At 38.6% G+C, this 24,576-nt stretch overlaps 1 protein-coding gene across 4 annotated transcripts in view; it reads left to right on the forward strand.

The window, feature by feature from the left end:
- ERBB4 (erb-b2 receptor tyrosine kinase 4) overlaps nt 1-24,576 on the forward strand; it is a 1,297,156-nt gene that overhangs the window by 1,041,351 nt on the left and 231,229 nt on the right. For all 4 annotated transcript variants that reach the window (XM_005676493.3, XM_005676495.3, XM_005676492.3 and 1 more), the window contains exons 17-19: nt 2,500-2,632; nt 7,496-7,618; nt 11,046-11,144. In XM_005676493.3, the coding sequence (XP_005676550.2) occupies nt 2,500-2,632; nt 7,496-7,618; nt 11,046-11,144 (355 nt within the window). The remainder of the gene's footprint in view (nt 1-2,499; nt 2,633-7,495; nt 7,619-11,045; nt 11,145-24,576) is intronic.

Genomic DNA, 24,576 nt, shown 5'->3' on the forward strand with positions numbered 1-24,576 from the left:
GGGTTACATTTCACGTCAGTTTTTTAATTAATATTAAATCTCCTTAGTCAAAATCAGTACCTTTTATCATATTCACTTATTAAAAATACAAGCAAGTTTTCTTATAGAACATTGTTGCTTTTCAACTTAATTGCTTCCTTGTGGTTAATTTTTTTTTTTGAATTTTTCAAGAGTAACTTCTGCTGAAATAATAATTAGGCCTCTTTAAACATCCAACAAGAATTTATGCATGAATTTTAGGTGCAGAATCTCTAGTTCTTTGCATCTTTGGATTGTTTGTAACACTCCCTTTCCTGCAAAGTGGTAAAAGAAGAAAACAACTAGAGGAATGCAAATCAACCAAGGAACTGCTGAAGGAAAACAACAAAAGTAAAAGCTAACTAGAAAATCATAGAAATTACTGTCTGTTGAGTTTTTAAATGTTTTATTTTCATTGCCATGACTAAGTAGAAATAATATCCATTTGAATTAGGTGAAAAAAGTAGAGTCAGGAATCTTGTTCTGTTGGAAATGATCCCTCTTAAAATGAAAGACAAAAAAATAGAGGATTTTCTTTTAATTTATAGTGACATTGACAAATGCTTTCATAAATACATACCATTTATTCTTCTGCAAAATGGATAAGTAGAGGAAAATTAGAGTTTAGTTCAAATCTACAGCTAACAAAATGCTGGAGACTATTCTCAATCATGCATAAATCCTTTACAGTAAAACATTGGGCTAAGGAAACAAAAATGTAACTCTTTTTATAGTAGTGACTTTTCAGAGATGTATTAGGCACTTGAGCTGAAAAATATGCCTTGAAGACTTAAAATGTTTTCTAAAATGCATATTTAACTGGAATACCAAAAAATGTGATCTTACACATACCAAAAGGCATTACAATGATGAGTTTGTTTCCATACTGTAGTGTAATTTTCTCAGCATAGATTTTTATATCTTTAGAAAATTCCATTTAGGGAAATCTGATTGAATTATAGCAACATTTCAATGTGCTGAAGGACTTGAACCGCCAGGCAACAACCTTTAGGATGAACCACTTTTTAAGGTTTCTTTGCAGTTTTATATGACAATAACAGTTACAATGTTTAAAATATGTGACTTCATTTACAGAAGAAGTTAGAATTTTTTTTCCAACAGCTCTTTAAAATTTAAATATTTTATTTTGGATCATCCACTTTCATTATTTCTGATCTTTGAGCAAAACTTTATCTTACAGGAACAAGAAATATTTTTTTTTCTAATAGTGTAGCTGTATAAAATAAGTTCTTCTGCAAATAGTAATATAAAACATAAAACACTTTACCATAGAAAACATGAGCATTCAGAGAAGTCTTTTTTAGTTTTGATATCTATCATGACTTCATAGTCAATATGTGTTTTACTCTGAACTGTTTCATATGGCATATGAAATTAATGTATTTCAAGACTGACCACAGGAAGCATACAGATACTAATCTATTCTAGGACAAGAAGTTAAGACCATAAACATAACTTTTCAAGTAAGCAGAAAACAAACAGTGATCAGTTTAAAAAGCATGTCTTAGTAAGTAATATATTAGAGAAACATTTTAAGAATAAAAATCTCTGGTCAATGTCTTTCTATTTTAATGCTGTTTATGTATTTTTATTTAATACTTAATGTATAGACTTCTTTCATGGGTATATGATGCTTAGTCATGCTTTTGATAATAATGCTTACTCCAGTCATAACTCTGAAAACCTGTCTGACCCAATTCTTCATCTTTCTTCTGCCCCTGTTCCCAACAGCATTGCCCTTGACAGAGTTTGAAATAACACTTTGTCAATGCATCTCTCTGTTGGTATCTTTGTATGTCAGAAGCATGGGGTTCATATGTCCTCAAACGACTCATTCTTGGTTTAGAACAGTGGTTCTCAATTGGCAGTCATTTTGACACACATTTGGCAATGTCTGGAGACAACGGCATGACTGGGGAGAGGGTGAGTGTTGCTGGCATCTAGTGGATGGAGGATGAGGATGCTCCTAAACATCCTAAAATGCGTAAGACAGTCCCCAGAATGAACAGGTATCTAGTCCCAAACGTCAATAGTGCCACTGTTGAGAAAGCCTGCTTTAGAGAAAATGTTGAAAATAGTAGCATATGTCACAACAATACTATTTAAATGCATTTTTCTTCTTTATAGATAAAAGTAAAACAATTTAAAGTGATCCTATATCAAAAATTTGGCATTTGGTCTTCATTTTGTTATCAGATTTTACATGTTTCATCAAATGGCATGTTGTGGCTGCTCATCCCCAAAGATTAGTTGTCTGTGCATGGTTTACTATTAAAAAACAAAGCAAAAACAACAACAAAAAAAAAGTACAGTTTTTACCATGAGAAAAGGTAATGCGTTTTTGTTTGTGTTTCTTCTAACTGATTAGGCTTGTGATATGTGGGTACACAACCATCCTTTTCTCTTTTTCTGTCTTTTCTCTCTTACTTTTATTATTCTCTTTTCCATTCTGGTTGGCAGGACTCCTCTAATTGCAGCTGGAGTCATTGGTGGGCTCTTCATCCTGGTCATTGTGGGCCTAACATTTGCAGTTTATGCTCGAAGGAAGAGCATCAAAAAGAAAAGAGCCTTAAGAAGATTCCTGGAAACAGAGGTGAGATGTTCATTTCTTCTGTTCATGTGTTTAGGGATTTCCATTAGAGTTAGAAAGTTTTTATGATATTCAGTTTTTAATCCAGGTGAAAATTCTATTTGTTTTTTTTGCTGAGGATTTATATTTTTATAGTATGCTTTGGTAGCTTAGAGTGTAAAGAATCTGCCTGTAATGCAGGAGACCTGGGTTTAGTTCTTAGGTCTGAAAGATCCCCTGGAGAAGGAAATGGCAACCCATTCCAGTATTCTTGCCTAGAGAATCCATGGACATATGATGGGGTCACAAAGAGTCGGACACAACTGAACGACTAATATTTTCTACTTTCTATTATACAAAGTTGATGAAAAATCAGAGTATATAATAAATGTAGTCAAGGCAGGCTCATGACTTGAAGAGGGCAAATAGCAAGAGTCAAGGAAATTATCATATTGGGAAAAGATAGATCTGTTTCTTTGGGGGCCAGGGGTCCATTAATAAACTCTAGTATATCAAAGTAGGAGATACAGAAAATACCTGAGTAAGAATATATCTTCGTAACAGAACCAGGAAAATGTTAGCAAGAGATAGGATTATTTTGGCTAAAATAAAGCCAGATAGGCAAACAATTTATGCTTTAATTAAGGGTCATTCAGTGGGTAGCCACCGATCTCATTATAGCATCAGTGAAAAGACGAGCTTCAGGATAAAGCTTAGACCTTCCCACACTATGCATTTAATATTGTGCATTTAGTTATTGTGAATATGTAAATTACCCATGAATATTATAATTTCTTTTACATTGCCACACTGAGTTCTCTGACATGCAAGATGATCATTTTCAGCATACAGGCTATCAGAGGGAAAGCAATTGCAGAAGAATGTGTGTTAAACCATAGCTTTCTCAACTTAAATCCTACCTCTGTCTCTCGATACACATACCCATGCCTGTCTGAACAATTAAGAGCAAAACTGTACTGAGACAGCCTTCTCTGCTATTGCTGTCAGTGTAGCAGTCTGACTTCCTCTTAACACTGAGAGGAATGGGAATATTCATTCATTCATAAGTTTCTCACACTGATAGTGAATTAAATTTTAGCTCTTTTCCTCTAGAAGTTGATCTAGATAGAAGAAATATATGACAGTTTCAGAAAGCTACTATACAGCTACATGTAAGGAAATACTTTCTAATGATGGAAGTTATCTGAGATTAGAATGGGCTGTCTTATCAATAGACTTGTTCAAGCATTCAGTAGTCAGTTATAGACACAGACTGAACACAGTAACAATTTCTACTTAAGCTGGATGATGCAGAAGACCCAACTTGATCACTTTCAGCTTTGTACATGTGAACATGAATAAAAGTTTGGCAGGCAGAATTCTCTCATATGGCCGGTTTGGAGCAGTCACTGAGAGAATCTTGAAAAGTGAAGTAAATAAACTAGAGTTGAAGAAGAATGGAAGGTTTGGTATAGCAGTAGATATTTAGGTTCTTGAATAAATAGAAGACAAATTCTGTCTCTTAACCTTGTGCGTTTTCATAGCTCATTGCTATGAAAAGAGTTGTTTGTCTTGTTTTATTAATACAGTGCTTTCTAAGAATGCCCATCAAATTGGCATTTCATTACTAAATAAATGCACACTAATTGGTTTTGTAAGTATATTCTATATTTTAAAAAAATAGAAAGTTATCACTTAGGGCAAAATTAGATTATTTTGAATTCCCTTATTTCTCTCAGTAAAAGTAAATAACTATGATTTTCTACCACCTAAACAGAAGAGGAATTCTTAAGAGAATCAACTTAAATTCTCAATTACTGAAGCAAGAAATCTTGCCTCAGAGGTGAAAGTCGTTAAAACTTGATGTGCAGTTGGAAGGTTTCTAAAATTGATACGCTTTCCCCAAACCATTTTCCTCCACAGTGTCTATTTTTCTGTTGCATACATAAAAGTAAGAAATCTTTTTTTTAACATACATTTATTGAGATGGAGATAAGCTTAATGTTTTTATAGATGCTGTAATTTAAAAATATATTAATGAAAGACAATCCTATCCCTTGAAGTGACAGATTTGTTGCCTATATTATGGCAGATAACGTTCCAAATTTTTTCATCTATGCTATATACCATTTTATCCTTTAACAATCTTCTAAGGTAATTATTGCTACACCAGCTTTACAGATGTGAAATGAAGGGCCAGGAAGGGTAAAATGCATTCTAAGCTTATGAGTGGCAGCAGTGGTATAAAACCCCACAGATTTAAACTCTATCATACTGCATCACAAAACAAAACTATGCTCCTTTTAATGATATATTAAATTCCTGGGGAAAAATGTGTTTGTAAAAAAAAAAATTGGATGATACTTAAGAAAATTGCAGAGGACTAAATGTCTCAAGTAGAATTGTGAATTGTGAAGTTTTCAAAGTATGAAATTATTGCATAGTATAAGTCTATATATGCTATGTGATAAGTCACTTCATTTGTGTCAGACTCTTTGCAACCCTATAGATTGAAGCCTGCCAGGCTTCTCTGTCCATGGGATTCTCTAGGCAAGAACACTGGAATGGGTTGCCATGCCCTCCTCCAGAAGATCTTCCCAACCCAAGGAATCAAACCCACATCTCTTACGTCTTCTGTAATGGCAGACAGGTTCTTTACCACTAGGGCAACCTGAAAGGCCCATGTCTATATAGAGAGTCCACACACACATCCACACACACACCCACACACATATATATATTAAGTGTATCTAACCCAAAGTGCAAAAAAAATCCAGTTCCCAAATTTACATATGATTTTTGTATGACTTTTGCATGTAATTTAAGAAATAATTTATAAAAATTTCTTATTACACACATAGTATATATATCAAAATCTACCAAACAAATTCTGTATAGCAGGATTCAAATGAAGATAATCCTCTATAGGAGATTTTGTTTTCAGGTTTAATAAAGACTTGTGTGATTCCTTCTGAGATTTATGTGACTTGAATGCAGTTATATGCATTATTACATTTTAAGTTTGAAAATGAAATAGAAGTGTATTGTCAAACTGTTAAAAAAAGCCTAATTTTATTGATATTTGTTAGCATTTTTCCCAAATTCTTGCTAACCGTTACTTATATTCATGATCCTGTTCAGCTAATTAAGTAGACTGTGATGTTCACAGGAGCATTATAATAATAACCAAGTTGGAGGACCACACTGCAGTTAGCCTTGTAAACAGACATTTTGAAATAGTGTGGTGGTTTTCAAGACAATGTGAGTAGGAGTAGCCCTTAATTATTTCCTTATGCTGAGAAAGAACAAGCTATTTGTCTGTATTTAAAGTTTAATTCCTTTATTAACTTTAAAAAAAAAAAAAGAAAAAGCTCTTATTTGTCTCACTTGCTTTTCCCTCAAGCATAGATAAATTTCTAAAATTCTAACATTCAGTATAGACTGTTTGGCATCTGGAGACTCTCTTTTGTCTACATTTTTGTTATTGGTGGTGTTCTTCACATAAGAAATTGGCACGCATTTGCATTCATTTCTCCTGCTTACCCATTCTCTCTGGCAATGGCATCTAAACTATGACATCTAAAATTATCAGCCTAATTTTGCCCCATAACCAGCCCACTTCCGGATCTGGCATCGCCCACCCTGATCTCATCCTTCAGACCTGTCCTTCTCTGTGTGTTAGTCTCTTCCATACCTTCTTCCTTCTTCCTGAGGCTGTGTCTAAACTGTTCTTGGTGACAGTATCCTCCCCCCTGTCCATCCATGTTTATTATCTCAAGACTAGTTTTAAAGTCTACCTCCTTTTAGGAAGCCAAAAAAGCAAACCTCATTCCCCGTTTGTTATTTTATTCCTCTTCATTCCATAGCATTCATTTATGATCTAGAATCAATTCATAGAATTTTAGAATTTTTAACCTGGAAGGTATTCTAGGGCCTTGTTGCTTAAAATGTGTTCAAGGACCAACATCATAAAGAAGCATCTTCTATAGTTCTATAAAAATGAAGATTTCAGCCCCAAATCCAGACCTACTAAACCAAAGTCTGCATTTTAACAAAACCCTCCAGTAATTTACACGTACGTGAAAAATTTAGAAACACTGTGTTTGTTTATTGACACTGTGCTAGCTTGTTTTTTTCTTTTTTTATGTATTTGCCTGACTTCCTTGGTAAAGATATTAAATGCTAAAAAAAAGGTAGCTTTTTTAATTTAAAAAAAATTATTTAATTTTTATATTAAATTTCCTGAAATTAAAAAAAAAACTTTGATAGAGTACAGTTGAATAAGTAAAATCTCTGAACCTTAGCTGAAGTTGTCCAAAAGAAGGAACATAAAGTAGAATTAAAAGCCCCTTGTTAGTCTCTGCTGCTGCTGCTAAGTCGCTTTAGTCGTGTCCGAATCTGTGCGACCCCATAGATGGAAGCCCACCAGGCTCCCCCGTCCCTGGGATTCTCCAGGCAAGAACACTGGAGTGGGTTGCCATTTTCTTCTCCAATGCATGAAAGTGAAAAGTGAAAGTGAAGTCACTCAGTCGTGTCTGACTCTTAAAGACCCCATGGACTACAGCCTGCCAGGCTCCTCCGTCCATGGGATTTTCCAGGCAATTAGTCTCTAGATTTTTATAAAAAATAGGGGAAAAAACATCCCTTAGACTAAGGTACATACTTGTTACTTGTGTTCACTCAGGTGAAGAGCATCAATAGAGAAAGAGTAGGGTTAGAGGAATGCTGAGTGATACATTTTATATACATAGGGTTTGTCAATCTAAAATGGGTTTGTGTGTGTCTCTAACCTGTGAGAAAGCAAACCAGACAGAAAGAGAGAGGAACACTGATTACTGGATTGAAAGTTGTATAACCTGTATTTTTTGTTTTTCTTTTGTTTTGTAGCTGGTAGAACCCTTAACTCCCAGTGGCACAGCGCCCAATCAAGCTCAACTTCGTATTTTGAAAGAAACTGAGCTCAAAAGAGTGAAAGTCCTTGGTTCAGGTGCTTTTGGGACTGTTTATAAAGTAAGTAAAAAATAACACATACCATCAGTTAGTTTCACTTTTGTTTCATACTTGTTTTAAATAATAGCCAGAGTTATTGTTCTAGCCAACCTAATTTCCTTTTTAATATTCTATGAGAAGAATCTTTATAGTATTGAGAAGTTGCTACACAAATGAATTCATTAATTTGTATTGACCAAGTTGGGTTTGAGACAGTCATGAAAGAGCAGGAAACACATCTCTACAAGCATTAGATCATGTGCTGCTGATTTTCAGCATCCCCTGAAAGGAGTTTAGGGTGGAGAACAGAAATGAGGCAATCTGTGCTCAGGGAAAAACTGGCAGAACAGGTCTTCAGGTAGGTATTTTCAGGAGCCGAGTTTATGAACCCAATTCTTACATCTCCTTATATGTAGAAAAGTAGTAAAATGCTTCAGAGTGAGGAAAAGGCTTCATGAAACTAGCAGAAATGTTCTGGAAAGATACATGCTCAATTGCATGTACTCTCTCTCCACCAAAATCACATAAATACTGACCTTCCCCCTCTTTGGAGCAGTTTGTTAGAGCTATTTGAGGTGCTGTATCCTGGGCTTTAGTCCTCATTTTGCCCTAAATAAAACTTAGTTGCACCTCTCATGTGCATTTTTTTAAGTCAACAATCCAAAGACCTATCCATCTGGACCCTACTAGCCCATCTCTTCAGAACACACAGAAATACACTTCTAAAGCACTTTTTGCCTACCTTATAACATTTATAATTTAACAGATAATTTCCAGTATTAATGTCTTCACCATTATATGCAAACTAAAAAAGTGACTTTGTAAAGTTCAGGTTAGATAGAAGGAGAGGGTAACATCATGGGTTTTAAATAAGAGAGATATTTCTGGAAAGGGAGAGTACAAATGAAGGCATTTGTATGTTTACTTATTTAACTTAATTACAAAACCAATTCAAAGGCCAAGCCCAAGGTTAATTGTGGTGAAATTTATTTTTAATTGTAAATAACAAGAATAAGGAACTCTGTTTGATAATACTAAATCCTTTTTGTAATGTCCATTGCTTCAATTACCAAAATTTGCTTTGACAAATGTCTTAAAGTGATATGCAAGCTTACATTTTTAAGAATATATCAGCTAAAATAGGTCAGATCTTAATAATTTTGCATCTTAAAATGTTGTTTTTTTATATTTAAAGCAGAATTATTTAATGGAAGTTATTAATGATTGGAATATAAACCTTAATTTTCTCTCCTGAGTTTACCAAAATAATCTCATCTCTTTAAAATAAAACTTTAATTCTATGGTCAATTGCAGATGTTTCTAAATCTCCTGTTCTGCATATTTTGTTCAGTTAAATTTAAAACTATTAGCTGACTTGGTACTTTCTGGTCTTCAAAATCTTTGTATGTTCAAAGACACAAACTATCTTATCTGTTTCTCTTAATTATATCACGTTAGAAAAATATGGGCTTCCATTTTAAAAGTAACTCAATCTTGAAATGTACCTGGTATATAATCACCCTCATGTTTTTAAAGATGATATGGTCTGGAAATTGAATTTTGTTGTAAATCATGAATACTGTATAACTCAAGACCAAATGTTGTTTAGTAATCTTGGCAGGGAAAAATATTATTTAGACATTTAATAATAAAGCCTTATTAATAATTTTTTATTAGCAACACTTATTTGCCCATTGTCCAAGAGTGGTGTACACTTATTGAAATTACTTCTATTAAAAGCTTTTTGAAAGTTCCATAAGTATGTATAAATTTTATGCCTACAGTGTTTATAGTTGACCTTAAGTTTTAATTAAAAGTGTTAGTTCTTATGAGGACATGCTATCTTAAACTATAAAGAATTATTCTTGACCACAGAAATGCAAATTTGCCTAGCCAATTACCAGTTAATTTTTCCATCTGCTTGGAGTAATGCTGTGCCTAAACATAAGATATTTGAACCAATATCATAGGTATCAATATAGTTGAATTTTGATCCCATAGGGCCTAGAAAATAATGACTATATGACTATACTTATTTTGAAAGCAGCAAAAATTAATTTACAGTGAATTTATTTTCTTATTTTGAAAGTATACTTTAGAGATATTTTCACATTGATTCCATATCTTTATAAGGTAACCGCTTCTCAGGTTACTTTATTGAGTAATGTTCTCCACTTGAGTGCCATGAACAAGAAATCAGGCCTTGGGCTTCTCCACCTCCATTTCTACATTAATCATTTTTTAAAAATTGTAATATAGGAAGCTTGGCCTATTATTTTGCATTTGACAGATGGATTTCCCTATTCACTATTAAATTCACTTCTAAAGGTTTAAGTCTTTTTTTTTCTTTAATATTTTGACTTTTTAATAATTCCTATGTTTCTATCCTCTATGTTATTACCACTTTGGGTAACATATATATATTTTAGCATAGAAGTACTATTTGAAAAAGTTTCAAAAATGTTTATAATTACACAAATGGTATTAAGAAAAACAGGAAGTGGAGCTGCTGTCTTCCATTCATTTTAATGTTAAAACTGTCCTTAGAAGAGGTTTCTAATGTCAAGGCTAATAAATTAAAATTTGAGATTTTTTTACATGTAGACTCATATCTTCTTCTGTGTGCCTTTGGAAGGATACACTTAAAAAAATATTCTTGTATATTTCATGCATTCCTATATTATCAGGATTATTGTCCTCAGTTAAATGGTTGAATTGTTTACCCAGAAATGCTGTTATTTAACATAACATTATACTTTAATCAAACTCTACCTATTTTATACTTTCCCACAATACATAGATGTTGTTCATATTATATTTCTATAAGAAAATAAAACTTGCAATGACTAATGTAAATATTTTATATTACTTTAGAAATAATAAAAATCCTTGGTACATACATAGTATTAAATAATATAGACAAATTAATATGTGTTCAATACTCCTTAGTACTTGCCTTTTAAAACTAATTCTTAAAAAGTCACTTTAGAACATGAATTCTTAAATCAATCAGAATTTTGATACATGAGAATGTGCTTTTTTATCTTATTGTATTTTTAGTTACAGAATAATTAGATAATATTAAAGCTGAGAAGAACCACTAACATTATATAGCCCAGTCTTCTAAATTACAAATAAGACAATTGAAGTTCAAAAATCAGAACAGCCTTCTCAAAGTCATAAGAAATTGATGATATCATCCAAGTCAAATATTATTATTATATATATTTCAATGATTTTTTCTTTCTTTTTTTTTTAACTATTTAAAGCCTTTTTTATGTATACAAATGAATTTTATAATAGTGTAAACACCTTGAAAGCAGAATATATATGTGACTCATTTTCTGGTAATGAAAGCACATGACTGGTTAAATCAAATTTTGTGTCTGATCTAAATGTTGTATCTGTGTTAATATAGATTTAATGTGAAAATTTTTTCCCCACAAAGGGTATTTGGGTCCCTGAAGGAGAAACAGTGAAGATTCCTGTGGCTATTAAGATCCTTAATGAAACAACTGGTCCCAAAGCCAATGTGGAATTTATGGATGTAAGTACAGACACCAGGCGATCACATTTTTATCCATTATTGACTACTTTTAAAATTAAAAAGAAAAAAAAGACTCCAACTTCAAAGTATCTTCTCTTGTAATAGCATAATCTTATAATTAAAGGCTTGGGCAAGGGTCAAAAAACTTTTGCTTAAAAGACCAGAGAATAAATATTACAGCTTATTCCTGCAATGTGATCTTTGTGGCAACTACTCAGCTCTCTTCCTTTGGTGGATTATCAGCCATAGACAATTAAAAACAGTGCAGGAATGAGTCTGACTGTGTTCCAGTAAAACTTTATTTACATGAGTAAGCTGAAGGCCAGGTTTGGCCTGCAGACAAAATCCTGCTCTCAAGGGCCATGTGTTTAAGCACTGTGCCAAATTGCATTTGAGAGTAGTGATGATTTGAAAAATTAACCAGACTGTTTTATTTTATTGTTGTTATGATCTATTTAGTTGAAAACATCAATCAAGATTAGTTTCAATAGTTGCCATTAAATTTAAATTAGGAACCTAGTAACTCAGATAATTGCTCATTGAAACTTAGTTTTTTCAATTCAGACTGCCGAGAAGCCCTCATAGGTAAAATGCTCCAACTATAGAATAGCTTACTGGTAGCTCAGCCGGTAAAGAATAATCTGTCTGCAATGTGGGAGATCCTGGGTCCATTCCTGGGTCCGAAAGATCTGCTGGAGAAGGGATAGTCTACCCACTCTAGTACCCTTGGGCTTCCCTGGTGGCTCAGACAGTAAAGAATCTACCTGTAATGCAAGTAGGCCTAGGTTCGATTCCTGGGTTGGGAAGATCCCCTGGAGAAGGGAACAGCTACCCACTCCAGTATTCTTTCCGTGAGAATCCCCATGGAGAGAGGAGCCTGGCAGGCCCCAGTCTATGGGGTCCCTAAGAATCAGACACAACTGAGTAACTTTCACTTTTTTCATAGAATAGTAAGAGAGTTCTGAAGAATAAGTGTACTTTATAAGGTCAATGGGAACTTTGATTTCCCCTAGCAAAAATTGTAGATTGAGCTGTTCAGCAAATTTCAGAAAGGACGACAGATGAGACTTGATATGTAGCATGCTGTTATTTTTTTACATTCAACACAAGGTATCTTGCCAGGGGTACTATCAAAGACCCATATGTATTCTTTCTCTAACTTTTGGCATAATGTCTTCAGTAATAAGAATGATTTTGATTTTCAAATGACCTTTATATGAAAGTATATGCACTCTGATTTTTAAAAAGATGCATTGCTCTGCATTTCTACCCTTTTCTCTTGTAAGCTCTTTCGTAAGTTTTACAGGAGCTCACATTGTGGTGCTGGATAATTTATTTGGGTATAATGCTATAACCATCTTATATAGGTCTACTTTTAATAACTTATTGGTTTTTGTATAATAGGGCTGATAATTTTAGTGAAACCAACCAGTTGCTCTGATTGATGGATGCTGATGCCAAAAGCTCTATTTATTATTGTTGATTGCTGAAAGCTCAAGAGTTATTGTCACTTAGTCCTTAAGTTGTGTCCGACTCTTTTATGACTCCATGGATTATAGCCCATCAGGCTTCTCTATCCACGGGGTTTCCCAGATAAGATTACTGGAGTGGGTTGCTATTGCCTTCTCCAGGAGATATTCCAGACTCAGGGATTGAACCTGAGTCTCATGTATTAGCAGGTGGGTTCTTTTCCACTAGGATCACCTGAGAAAGCCCCTGCTTGCCTGTACCAGTGCAAAATCGAATCTCCAAGACAGAGCTTGGGTGAAGTAGAAAAGAATAGCTTATTGCTTTGCAAGGCAGAGGGGAACAAAGCAGGCTTTCACTCTTGAAATTGGTTGTCCCAACCCTGGATGGTTTAGTGAGGAGTTTTATAGCAGTGGTTTAAAGGTGGAGTTGCTGATAAAATTAGGGTGTATGCTGGGCCTGCATTTCTTTAATATGGCCTCAGTTGCTCTCTTGAAAGTTTTGAGTTCCTTTTATCTGGAATGAAGAATGCTACTCTTCCATTTGTTGGAGGTTTTAGTTCTTTTTTGAACTGTGGTGTTGGAGAAGACTGTTGAGAGTCCTTTGGACTGCAAAGAGATCCAACCAGTCCATTCTAAAGGAAGTCAGTCCTGAATATTCATTGGAAGCTGAAGCTCCAGTGCTTTGGTCACCTGATGCAAAAAACTGACTCATTGGAAAAGTCCCTGATGTTGGGAAAGATTGAATGCAGGAGGAGGAGATAACAGAGGATGAGATGGTTGGGTGGCATCATCAACTCGATAGACATGAGTTTGAACAAGCTCTAGGAGTTGGTGATGGACAGAGAAGCATTGTGTGCTGCTGTCCATGGGGTTTCAAAGAATCAGACAGGACTGAGTGACTGAACTTAGTTCTGTAAAGAGCTCAAAGATATTGTTATGTGTATCTCTTGAGAGGAAACAGGGCCCTGCCCCAAAGCTACACTATTTTTTCTAGGCTGTTCCTCCCTTGTCTCTGCATCCCCTCCCTTCTCTGATTAGCAACTGTTTGAACCTCTTTTTTAGAACTCAGGCAAGGTTGTGGAGGCTGAGCAGAAAGGCTCCCAGGCCCAGGAGCCCCACAGGGTCGTGCTTAGTTTCAGCACTGTGTCTTACTGATTACTAAATATTTAAAAAATGATCCTTGTTGCATATCTACCAACACCTATCTAACGTCTATTGAATCCCGTAACTAAATATTCTTTCTTCTGCACTCTAAAAATTCTGACACACTCTGCACTTGATTCATATGTTAATATGTAAAACTGAAGGCTTTTTCAGCAATGTCACAATCAATTTGATCTTGATCATAAGTATAAATTCGTGAAGGGAACTTTCAAAGTAAAAATGACAATGTGTAGACACAGTGTAGGTTAATATGTAAAACTGGTATAGAAAGATCGTACTCAGTCTAGACTGCAGCCAAAGCTGAAATTCACAAGAATGCTAATAATCTCTGCTGGAGACTTAGACAGCCATTTGTGTCATATTTCCATGGAAACAGACTGGCAAAAAGGGGTTAAGAGGCTACAGAATAATCACCTAGGAAAGAAGCTCTGAAAACCTCATCATGATTTTGAATGATTATTTGAAAGCTCCTAACCCCATCCATTTTTTCTTTTCCCTCATCTGAAGTCTATTCCCATGGAAACAGAAGTAGGGATGGCAGCTTGAAGTCATAGATTTCTGCTGAAATTTAGATGAGGCTCTGATTGAGCCATGAAAGGAATCATTTTCCTAGATAGTTGATGGATCTGGTGACCAACAGACTCTAACAGTCTGATCTTATTAAAAGTGAAAAGAAAAAAAAACATGAGGGAAAATATTTTGACTGCACTTTTCCTACCTGCTGAATAGTTGCTAGAAGATTAAGAGACTGATGGACTGCTATTGGCAGTTTCAATTGATAGCAAGCATTTTCTCAACTTCTTTCATATCACTAGGAGAGCTTCACAATGATTAAAACACAGCTGAATTGGCAAAATTAATGGTGAATTAAGCATTTTAAGTAGACTGGTATAACTTTAATTCAAACACATAGCTACTCTTTGTACCTAAGTTTTTAGCTCATCTGTTATGTGTATAGAATGTTGTAAGTACTTAAATAACATATCAATAAAAAGGTCTTTGTTAGTAAAATTGTTTGTATTTTGGACCTAAGAATTGAGCTGAAATTGCTCAATATTCCCACACTTACTAAGTTAAAAGTCATTTTTGGCATATGTATTAGTTTGAGTTGTTCCAGAAGCAGAAGCTGACCATGAGACAAGGATTTGAGTGAAAGTAGTTTATTTTGGAGGTGAGGGACTCATCAGTAAGAAGAAATGGAAATGAGAAAGGGGAATCAGTAAAACCAACTGCCGTCATGAATGACTGGAGTTTCTTTCCATTGGAGAGATTCTGGCAGCTCGTGTAGGACATACACCTCAGAGTTACTCTCCTTAAAGTACAAGGGAGGTGATGGAAGGACTCCAGCTGTCAGTCTTTGATTGAGGGATACTGGAAGAGAAACGCGTTTATTCTCCTGCATGCCCTGCCTGCTGAATGTGGCAAAACAAGCTTCAATAGCAAGAGAAAGCCATTGGGCAAAGAAAGGCAGGAGAAAGTCAGTACAGCACTATGGAAGAACATTCCAAGGATAACTTTCAAACAAGAATAAATGCGTCCATGCTACATATCTCTTGTGAAAACTGGTTCTGTAGATATGTATTTGTATATGTGTGTGAGTGTGTGTATGTGTGCCTATGCTTTATATCATTTCATAGGAGGAGAATAAGTCTCTTTTATAAACAATCTGCATACATTTATGAATATGAAGTGTCAGGGGAGTTCGTAATTGCCTCAGTTCTGTCTCACCACAGCAAAAATTTGAAGCGAAGGATGAACCAGTGTTACGTCTCGGTTTTATTAGGAAAAACAAAGGACAGTACACCCTTGAGGCATAGGATAGGTGGACCCAAAAGTCAAGAGAAGAGAAGAGAGGTCTCAATTCTTCTAGTCTTCCCCTTTCATACATTTGTCTCGTCATCCCTGAGCCTGCCCTATGTAAACTGGGCTAGCCAAGAGGGCTGTTTGTTTCACCTGAGGTTCTCGGACCTTCCTTGGTTCTATTTTTGCAGGCTTTTCCTTTCTTTGTCTTTTAGCCTCTGCCACTCTGGACTCCTTTTTCCTTTTATAACTACCTAACCTGCTCCCCTTAAGAGATAGGAGGCCCAGTTCTTTGGGAATAGGGTCATCAAGGTTTCTCTGGCTACTTTCTGCTGAACTGGGATGGTGAGGGGCATGGGGCCTCCCCCTCTTGCTAGTCTCAAGCCTCAGAGTCCTTATAGCAGTGTCCATCTAAGGGTAGACACTGCTATAAGAACTGCTATTTTCCCTGGTTGGCTATAGTTTTATATATCCTTGTTGAACTGGAGCTGCATGTTGTAGCTTGTTGACCTGGGCAGAGACAAAATGGGTTAGACAGTTGATAATACATGGAACAATCATAAGAAGCATCAATATGATGCTGTAACATCCTTGTGATACAAGGATTAGTAGGCACATTAGCCAATTCCAAATTTCCCCTCACCAGGAGAAGGATCCCCCAAAGAGACTGCAGCTACCCCGGGAACTCTCCAGCTTGTTCTTTGAGATCCTGTAGGGTCTGAATGTTTTTCTTGAGGACTGTGAGACTTTCTTTAACTTAGCTGGAGGTATTTACCCAGAAACAACACATTTCATTCAAGATGGCTCAAGTTCCTCCTTTTTCAGGGATCAGGAGATCTATCTCCTGTCTCTTTTGGAGTACAACCCCTGCCAAGCTGTGTTGACTCTTTAGAGCTGAAAAATCTTATCTCCAGAAACTTAATTTTGGCGGTTCATTAGAATGGCACTCATTTGTAGTTCTGAATAGGTATCTGAGATCTCCCAGGGGCTCACAGGTGTATTGAGTGTCCTCTTCTGTTTTCTTCCATGGCTTGACTTGTGAGTAGTGAATCCAGAAGTCGTGTCCTGGTATCTTGACTGCTGCAGGAGTAAAAAGTATTACAGGGTAGGGGCCCTGCCATATGGGCTGGATTTGAGCCTTTGGGGACCCATCGTTCCAGACTTTAATTAGGACGTGGGTCCCTGGAGCATATAGTGGTGACTCTTTAGAATCTTTTGGTCCTGGTTGACACCCCACAAGCATACATCCTGTTGGAATTGCCCAATGGCCATGGTATAAGACCAGAGAGTCTGAGCCTCTGGGTCTAGGAAGAGGTTGTTGACATAAGCAAAAGGTCTCCCATATAGCATCTCATAAGGACTAAGACCAACCTGTTCCTTAGGGGCAACACGGGTGCAGAGGAGAGCTGTCGATAAAGCCTCCTTTCATCCCAGGGAGGTCTCCTGGGTTATCTTTTTTATTGCTGATTTTAAGAATTGGTTGGCTCTTTCTAATTTTCCTGAAGACTGAGGCTTCCAGGCATGATGGAGATAATAAGTAATGCCCAATGCTTTAAAGACCCCTTGGGTGACCTTAGAAGTAAATGATGTCCCATTGTCACTTTCTAATGACCTGGGTAGATCAAATCTTGGGATGATTTCATGGAGCAGTTTTTCTACTACCTCCTCAGCCTTCTCACTCCATGTGGGAAAGCCTTCAATCCATCCTGTGAATGTATCTATAATGACGAATAGGTATTTATACCCTTGAGAAACTAGCATCAGGGTGAAGTCCATCTGCCAGTTTCGCCTGGGTAGGTCCCATGTCGTTGGATGGGCTGGGCCAGCTGGGGTCTTCAAGCTCTTTGTGGGGTGTTTAATTGGCAAGTGGGGCAGGAGGAGACCACTTGCCTTATAGTCATTTGGAGGCCTGTTCCTCTGAAGGACTTTTCTAGTAATCTTTGGAGGGCCTTTTCCCCTAGATGAGTGGTGGCATGTAAGGAATTAACCAACATCCATTGGAGATTCCCAATGGGAGAAAAAGGAGTCCCTCCTTTTGGAACCACCCCATATGATCTTGAAAGCCATCACGCTTAGTTTTAAGGGTCTCACCTTCAAGATGTGAAGGAGTTTCTGGCAAACTAGTCTATGGAACTAAGGTTCCTGTTAGGTCATCATTCTGTAATGCTGCTCTCTTAGCTGCCTGATCAGCTAGTTGGTTCCCTCATGCCACTTCTGTACTCCCTTTTTGGTGTCCTTTATAGTGGGAAACTGAAACCTCAGTGGGCAGATGAACTGCTCCAAGAGCCTAAGGATTTGATCACCATATTTGAATGGGAACCCTCAGGTGGTCAAGTAGCCTCTTTTTTTCCAAATAGCAGCATGTGCATGTAGCACCAGAAAGGCATACTTGTAGTCCGTGTAAATGGCCACTCTTTTTCCTTTTCCCAGCTCTAAAGCTCGAGTCAGGGCTATGAGTTCAGCTAATTGGACTGAAGCATCTGGTGGCAAAGGTTTAGGACTCAAAACTGTAGACTACTGCATATCCAGCTCTTCTTTTTCCATCCAAGACAAAGCTGCTTCCATCAGCATACCAGATTTCCTCAGGGTTGGTCAGAGGATCTCCTGACAATCTCTCACGCGATTTTGTCCAGTTGTCCAAGGTTTTTAGGCAAGAGTGAAAGGGGAGAGAGCCCTCAGGGATAGGCAGGAGGGCAGCTGAATTAAGAACCTCACAAGGGGATATAGTCAGGCCTGGATTTTCCATCAGCACTACTTGATATCTGAGAATTTTTTGTTCAGGCACCCATAAATGGCCTCTCCCATTTAGGAGTTGTTTCACTTGGTGGCTGGTAAAAATAGTTTGCCCCCAAAAGAGAGTTTTAAAGCATCTTCTATCAGGATTACAACAGTTGCAAGATTTAAAAGGCAGGGAGGCCAGTCTTGGGTGGTTGGGTCAAGTCTCTTGGATAAGTAAGCTACAGGCTGGGCTCAGGTCCCAACCTTGGAGTTAACAATCCCAAGGCTATTCCTTCTTTTTCATGGACATAAAGTTGGAATGCTTTTTCTGGGTCTGGCAACCTCAAGGCAGGTGCTTGAGTTAAGGCTTGTTTTAGTGTAGTCTCTGCCTTCTTTTGAGGAGTTCCTCACATCAGTGGAATTGAATCATCCCATCCCTTCAAGCTTTCATATAAGGGCTGGGCAATTAGACCGTAGTTGGATATCTAGATTCTAATATACCCAGTTAGCCCCAGGAAAGCTCGCAAAACTGGAGGATTCCTTGTACTTGATCAGAGAACAGCCTCCTGGACCCATGTATAATCTGAACTCCCGGATAAGTGACTTTTGTCTTGACCATCTGTGCCTTAGCACAGGAGACTTTATATCCCCTCTCTGCCAAGAAGTTTAGAACCTGAGTTGCATATTGTTGGGCATTTTTCTCATCTGGAGAGCAGATTTGTAGGTCATCTACATATTGTAATATTTTCCTATTAGGTCCCAGGTCCAGATCTAGGAGATCCTGGCTAAGAGCCTACTTAAACAGGTTGGGGGTGTCTGAACCCCTGAGGTAATACTGTCGAAGTCATCTGTTGGTGTTTTTTTCCTGAAGCCGCCTATTTGAAGGCAGAAAGTTGTTGGGATTCTTTAGCCAATGGTATGCAAAAGAATCCATCTTTGAGATTCAAGACTGTAAACCACTTGGCACTGTGTGGGATTTCTCCCAAAATTACATAGAGTTGGATACTGTGGGATGGAGAAGGGCTACAGCTTCATTTATGATCTGGAAATCTTGAACCATTCACCAGGTCCCATGCTTTTTCTTTATAGGAAGGATTGGGGTGTTACACAGCAAGTTTGTGGGGACCATTAGCCCACAGGCATGGAGTTTATTTATTAGAGGCTGTAGTCCTTCCTGAGCTTCTCTTCTGAGGGGATATCATTTCTGGTTTGGAAACCGAGTGGGATCTCGGAGGACAGTGATGACTTGTTGAGCATGGTGAGCTCATCCAGGAGTCCCCTGGGCCCACACTTGGGGGCTAATTTTGTCCTCCCATAGCTTTTGGTCCCTCCCTATTGGACAGAATGTAATGGGTTCCTAAGTAGTAACAGAAGCTGTAGAGCTCTAGGGGCTGAAAAAGCTTCCTATCGCAAGGGTGGTCCCCCATTTAGTGAGTATATCTTTTCCCAATAAGGGAGTAGGACACTCAGGGACCACCATAAACTGGTGGGAAAATATTTGTCCATCCCAGCAACTAAGAAGTGCTTGGGTGAATCTTTCAGTAATTGTTTTTCCTGTAGCACCCCAAATGGTACAGGTTTGGAAGGAGAAGACTCTAGAGGAGGAGGTCAGGACAAAGTAGGTAGCCCCAAGTTGCACCCTTGGCTCCAGCCCTGTGATGGCTATCTGTGGCAGGCAGGCTGGCTGGAATGGGCTGCTTCAGTCCTGTTGAACCATCCTGAGGGACTGCTTGGCGCTTGACCTTGAAGCTCGTGGGTCCCGAGGGCAGAGTGCCACCCAATGTCCCAATTGATGGTTATTGTAGCAAACCATTTTAGGAGACTTGTCAGGGTTTGGACACTCTTTGGCCCATTGCCCCACCTGTCTACAGATGAGTCATTTGCCCTGTGCCTTTTCCTTCAAATACTCAGAGTTTGCCTAAGGCTTCCCTGGAGGGTGACCAACATCTGGGCATGCCTTAGCTCTTTCCTTCTCTCCCTTTCCTGGGCCTTGGCCTCCCTCTCCTGTTCTGTTTTAAAAGTTATTGGTGGCTGTCTGGACCATCTCATCTAAAGAGGCAGCAGAGTCCTGTTTCTGGAGCTGTAACTTTATCCTGATGTCAGATGCACATTGGGACAGGAATCTGTCTTTTAAAATCACCTGTCCCTCATTAAGAGTCTAAGTCCAGATCAGTAAACTTTTGGAGGGCCTCTTTTAGACTTTCCAGAAAGGCAACAGGGTTCTCACTGGACTCCTGAGTTATTGCTGAGGTTGGGCATAGTCCCACGACTAATAGGCTTCTTTCTATTTCCATGGGTGGACTTCCTTAGGGGTGAGTCTTTCTGAAGCTTATCCTACCCAGTACTGTTGCAATCTGAGAGCCAAGTGTCCCCGGGTCAGGATGCAGATCCCCAGGCAAGCTGAGGCATGACAGCCTCCTGGAGATCAAATCCCTGAGCAGGTCAAGGCATGTTGTCTCCCAAGAATTGGGTCCCTTGGCAGGCTGAGGTATGTCAACCTCCTGGGACCCCTGGACTGGCAGATCCCTGAGCAAGCTGAGGCGTGACATCCATCCAAGGACCAGATCCCTGGGCAGGTCAAGGCAGGTCGACTTCCTGGGACCCCTGGACTGGAGTTGGTTGTCCTCAAGGTCTCCAGCGTGACCAGTGCTGGGTAGGATTAAGGGGTTGTAATCTTAACTTATTGCTGATTTGTCCACCACGGATGGGAATAGGTATCATGACGTAAAGCAATCCAAGCCTGTCCCCTGAGACTGGGAACCTGGTGAACTGGGAACCTGGTGCTGGGAACCTGTGAACTTAAGCCTTATCTTCTTACCGCTCTGAGGGCATGTAAGTCATTGATTTCCTCCCCTAGTCCTCTGTAAGAGCAGTTTAGGGTGTATCCAATGGTAAACATTTCATTGTCATAGATCTAATTTAGGTAATAGCAGAAGTAATGACAAAGGAGTGGGTTATCTGGTCCTGTAAGGGCCATTAAGAGTATTTTAATAATCAGTGGGCTGGAGCAATGTTGCCTACAAGGGGGCAGGATCCTGGTTGTAGGAGTTAGTAAGTGGCTTAAGAACAAATTAAGAGACCAGATGTTCCATTAAAGTGGAGTGGAGATTTGATCCAGGGGTATGTTTGTAACTTCAGAAGGGTGGTAAGGGTTTAGGCCAAATGGCCTGCAGGGCTAACTCCCAAAGTGGCAAACACTATCCCTGGAAGCCCAGTTGCCCTTGAAGGGATGCCAAGCGATGGACTTCTAGCAGGCATTGTGTGCCTGTCGCCTGCCTTAGTGGGTTCACTGAGAGACGCTATTGTTGCACACGTTGTAGGGAACACAGGAGATGAAGGCCTGACTATCTAGAGAGATTGGATATTGTACGGTATTTTCCTCCTAGGATAGCTAATTTCTAGTTGTCCCTCCAGACGATTGTAGAGGCAACATTGTGGGCCCGGACAGGGCTCAGGAAAAGAGCACGAAACTGGAGGGAAGGGGGCAGGGCTTGAAAGAATGACATAACCCAAGGGCATGTCAGAAACGAGTTAAAATCAAATGGGTCCAAGATGACAAGTCAAATTCAATTAAACCCATTGATCCTCAATCTGCAAACTAAGTGACACATCAGAGGTGCCGGGACAGTTTCAAGGCACTGTCAAAATGAGGACAAACTGTCAAAACAATTGGGGAATGTCCAATTGTTGGAATGATCCTCCCACTCATTAGCATATGAAATCACCCAGTTGTGGGGGTTGGGGGGGGGAAACTAACCACACCACATTCCATGGCCGCTTCACTCTCCTCTGTGATGGCCCACACCCTGTGGAGCATGCTTCTCTCTGACCCTAAACAAATGCACCTCTTAGCTATCGCTGTGTCTCTCACTGAATTTTTGGAATGAGACATGCTTTATTAGCTCCTGAAGCCAGGCACCATGGGTTTTGGCTGGGCTCAAGTCCCAGGAGAAAAGAGCTGAAGGATGGACGGGAGGTAAAAGCAGTGGGAAAAACGTGCTGAGGAATCCCCTTCATAACCTGCCAGAAAATCTGCTAACTACCTGACCTGTGCTCACAGTTTTCATTGGTCTGATCTTTGGCATAAAGAAAATTAAGGACAGATGGAACCCCCCACCCACTTGGGCAACAGCTGCTGGGGCCTAGCGGATAGTGGAGCCTCTGGGACACGCTGAGGCATAGCCCCTGCCAGAGTCCCTCAACCGCACTCACTGCCGCTTGCCTGTTCGCGGGGGGTTCGAGGAAACAAGAAACAAGAGATTGTAAAGGAATTAAGATTTTCTTAGCCATATATTCTTCCAGCTATAGGGTCGGAGACGTCCTACCCCAACTGGAGGTCCTCTGGAGTCTGAGACTGAGCCACGTGAGCTTTCTGCTGAGGTTGCTTCTTTGCTGTCCCCATTTCCAGCACGCTGGGCTTCTTGCCGCTTCCCCTGGGCTGAGTTTTCTTTGCATTCCGTTTCCACCGCCGGAGCTTTCACCGAGTTGGGCTTCTGCTGTGTTTAGCCTCCCAGACTCCTTTTCCCTATTCTACCTACCTAACATTAAGCATTAGACCTTTTTGTTGGGCTTCTCTGGTGGCTCAGTGGTCTAAAGAATCTGCCTGCCAATGTGGGTGACATGGCTTAGATCCCTGGGTGGGGAAGATCACTTGGAGAAGGGAATAGAAACCCACTCTAGTATTCTTGCTTGGAAAATTCCATGGACAGAGGACCCTGGTGGTGGGCTACAGTCCATGGGGCTGCAGAGAGTCAGACACAACTTAGTAACTAAACAACCACAACAACAAGACTTTTGTGATGCCCTCCTTCCCCACTACTTTACACTTAGGGTAGACTATTCTAGATTCAATAATTACTGCTACTAGGTTTATCAGATATAGCTGTGCACTACTTGTTACATATGCGGCAACTTAACACTCAAAATTCTACTACTACTTCTGTTGATTTCCAAGGGCAAAGGAATGGCCTTTTATATTTCCTTAGAATTTTTACCATAGGCAAAAATAAGTAAGGAGCAATTTGCATTCTATTAAATAATACACTAAAAGCAAGAGGAGGATTTGGTCACAAGGTTGTTAGTCAGCTCACCTGAGTATGTCTAATGGATTCATAATGATGATAATAACACACTTCTAGTGAATGGCCAGTACATTCTTCATTCCCATAAAAGAAGATCATATTGAACATTAAGAAAATGACTCTAAAGGTCCACCTTCTTAAGAAGAATGCCTCCATTAATACACTCTCCTAGTTCTTATTTTAAACAGCACCAGTTCATTGGGAAAGCACAGATATTTTTTGTTTTGTGAGTCTCTCTTTAAAAAAATGCATTAAATGATGCATAACATATACTTTTAAAATGATGCTAATGAGCAGAATCCCTGGAATTGAAGACCATGGTCTGGTCAAGTCAGACAGACTCTTGAGTTTATCTGAGCTTCCACCACTCTGTTCTTTTTGTTTATCTCCCCTGATATTTAAGCCCACTATCATTTGACATTATTTTATTTGTCTAGGAAGTGAATATGTTTTTAAATGTTTTGCTTAATCTTTGGATAAAAGAAATGCTGTAACTATCCTAAGTTTCAGTGACTGATCAATAATACTTCAGGTTAGTGTTCACTAGAATCTTCTTGGCTTCAATTTCAGCTTCCCTAACAAATCACCCATATAATTCATGAAAAGGTACTGCAATGAGATATGTTTCAGAAGAGTCAGTTTATTATGTAAATGGTTATTTTCTTGTTAAAAGGTAAATAACTAGTTTTCTTCTCCATATACAATAGGAGCATTTATTTATCTTACACATCAGTCATTTCATTATTTTCTCAAGATGTGTCTGTGAGAATTGTGTTTCTGTGTTACTCTCCTTTGTATCATCTTTAGGATATTCAGTGTTAGTGGGAGTTGTTTCAACTCTTGTTTTTGTTCAATCACTAAGTTGTGTCCGACCCTTTGGGAGCCCATGGACTGCAGCATGCCAGGCTTCCCTGTCCTTCAACTCTCAGTTCAGTCGCTCAGTCATGTCTGACTCTTTGCGACCCCATGGACTACAGCACTCCAGGCTTCCCTGTCCATCACCATCTCCCAGAGTTTATTCAAACTCCAAGATTGAGTCTGTGATGCAATCAAACATCTCATCCTCTGTCGTCCCCTTCTCCTCCCACCTTCATTCTTTCCTAGCATCAAGGTCTTCTCAAATGAGTCGGTTCTTTGCATCAGGTAGCCAAAGTATTGGAGTTCCAGCTTCACCATCAGTCCTTCTAAGGGATTTTCCCA

Source organism: Capra hircus, chromosome 2 (assembly GCF_001704415.2).
Source record: "Capra hircus breed San Clemente chromosome 2, ASM170441v1, whole genome shotgun sequence".
NCBI classification, from domain to species: domain Eukaryota; kingdom Metazoa; phylum Chordata; class Mammalia; order Artiodactyla; family Bovidae; genus Capra; species Capra hircus.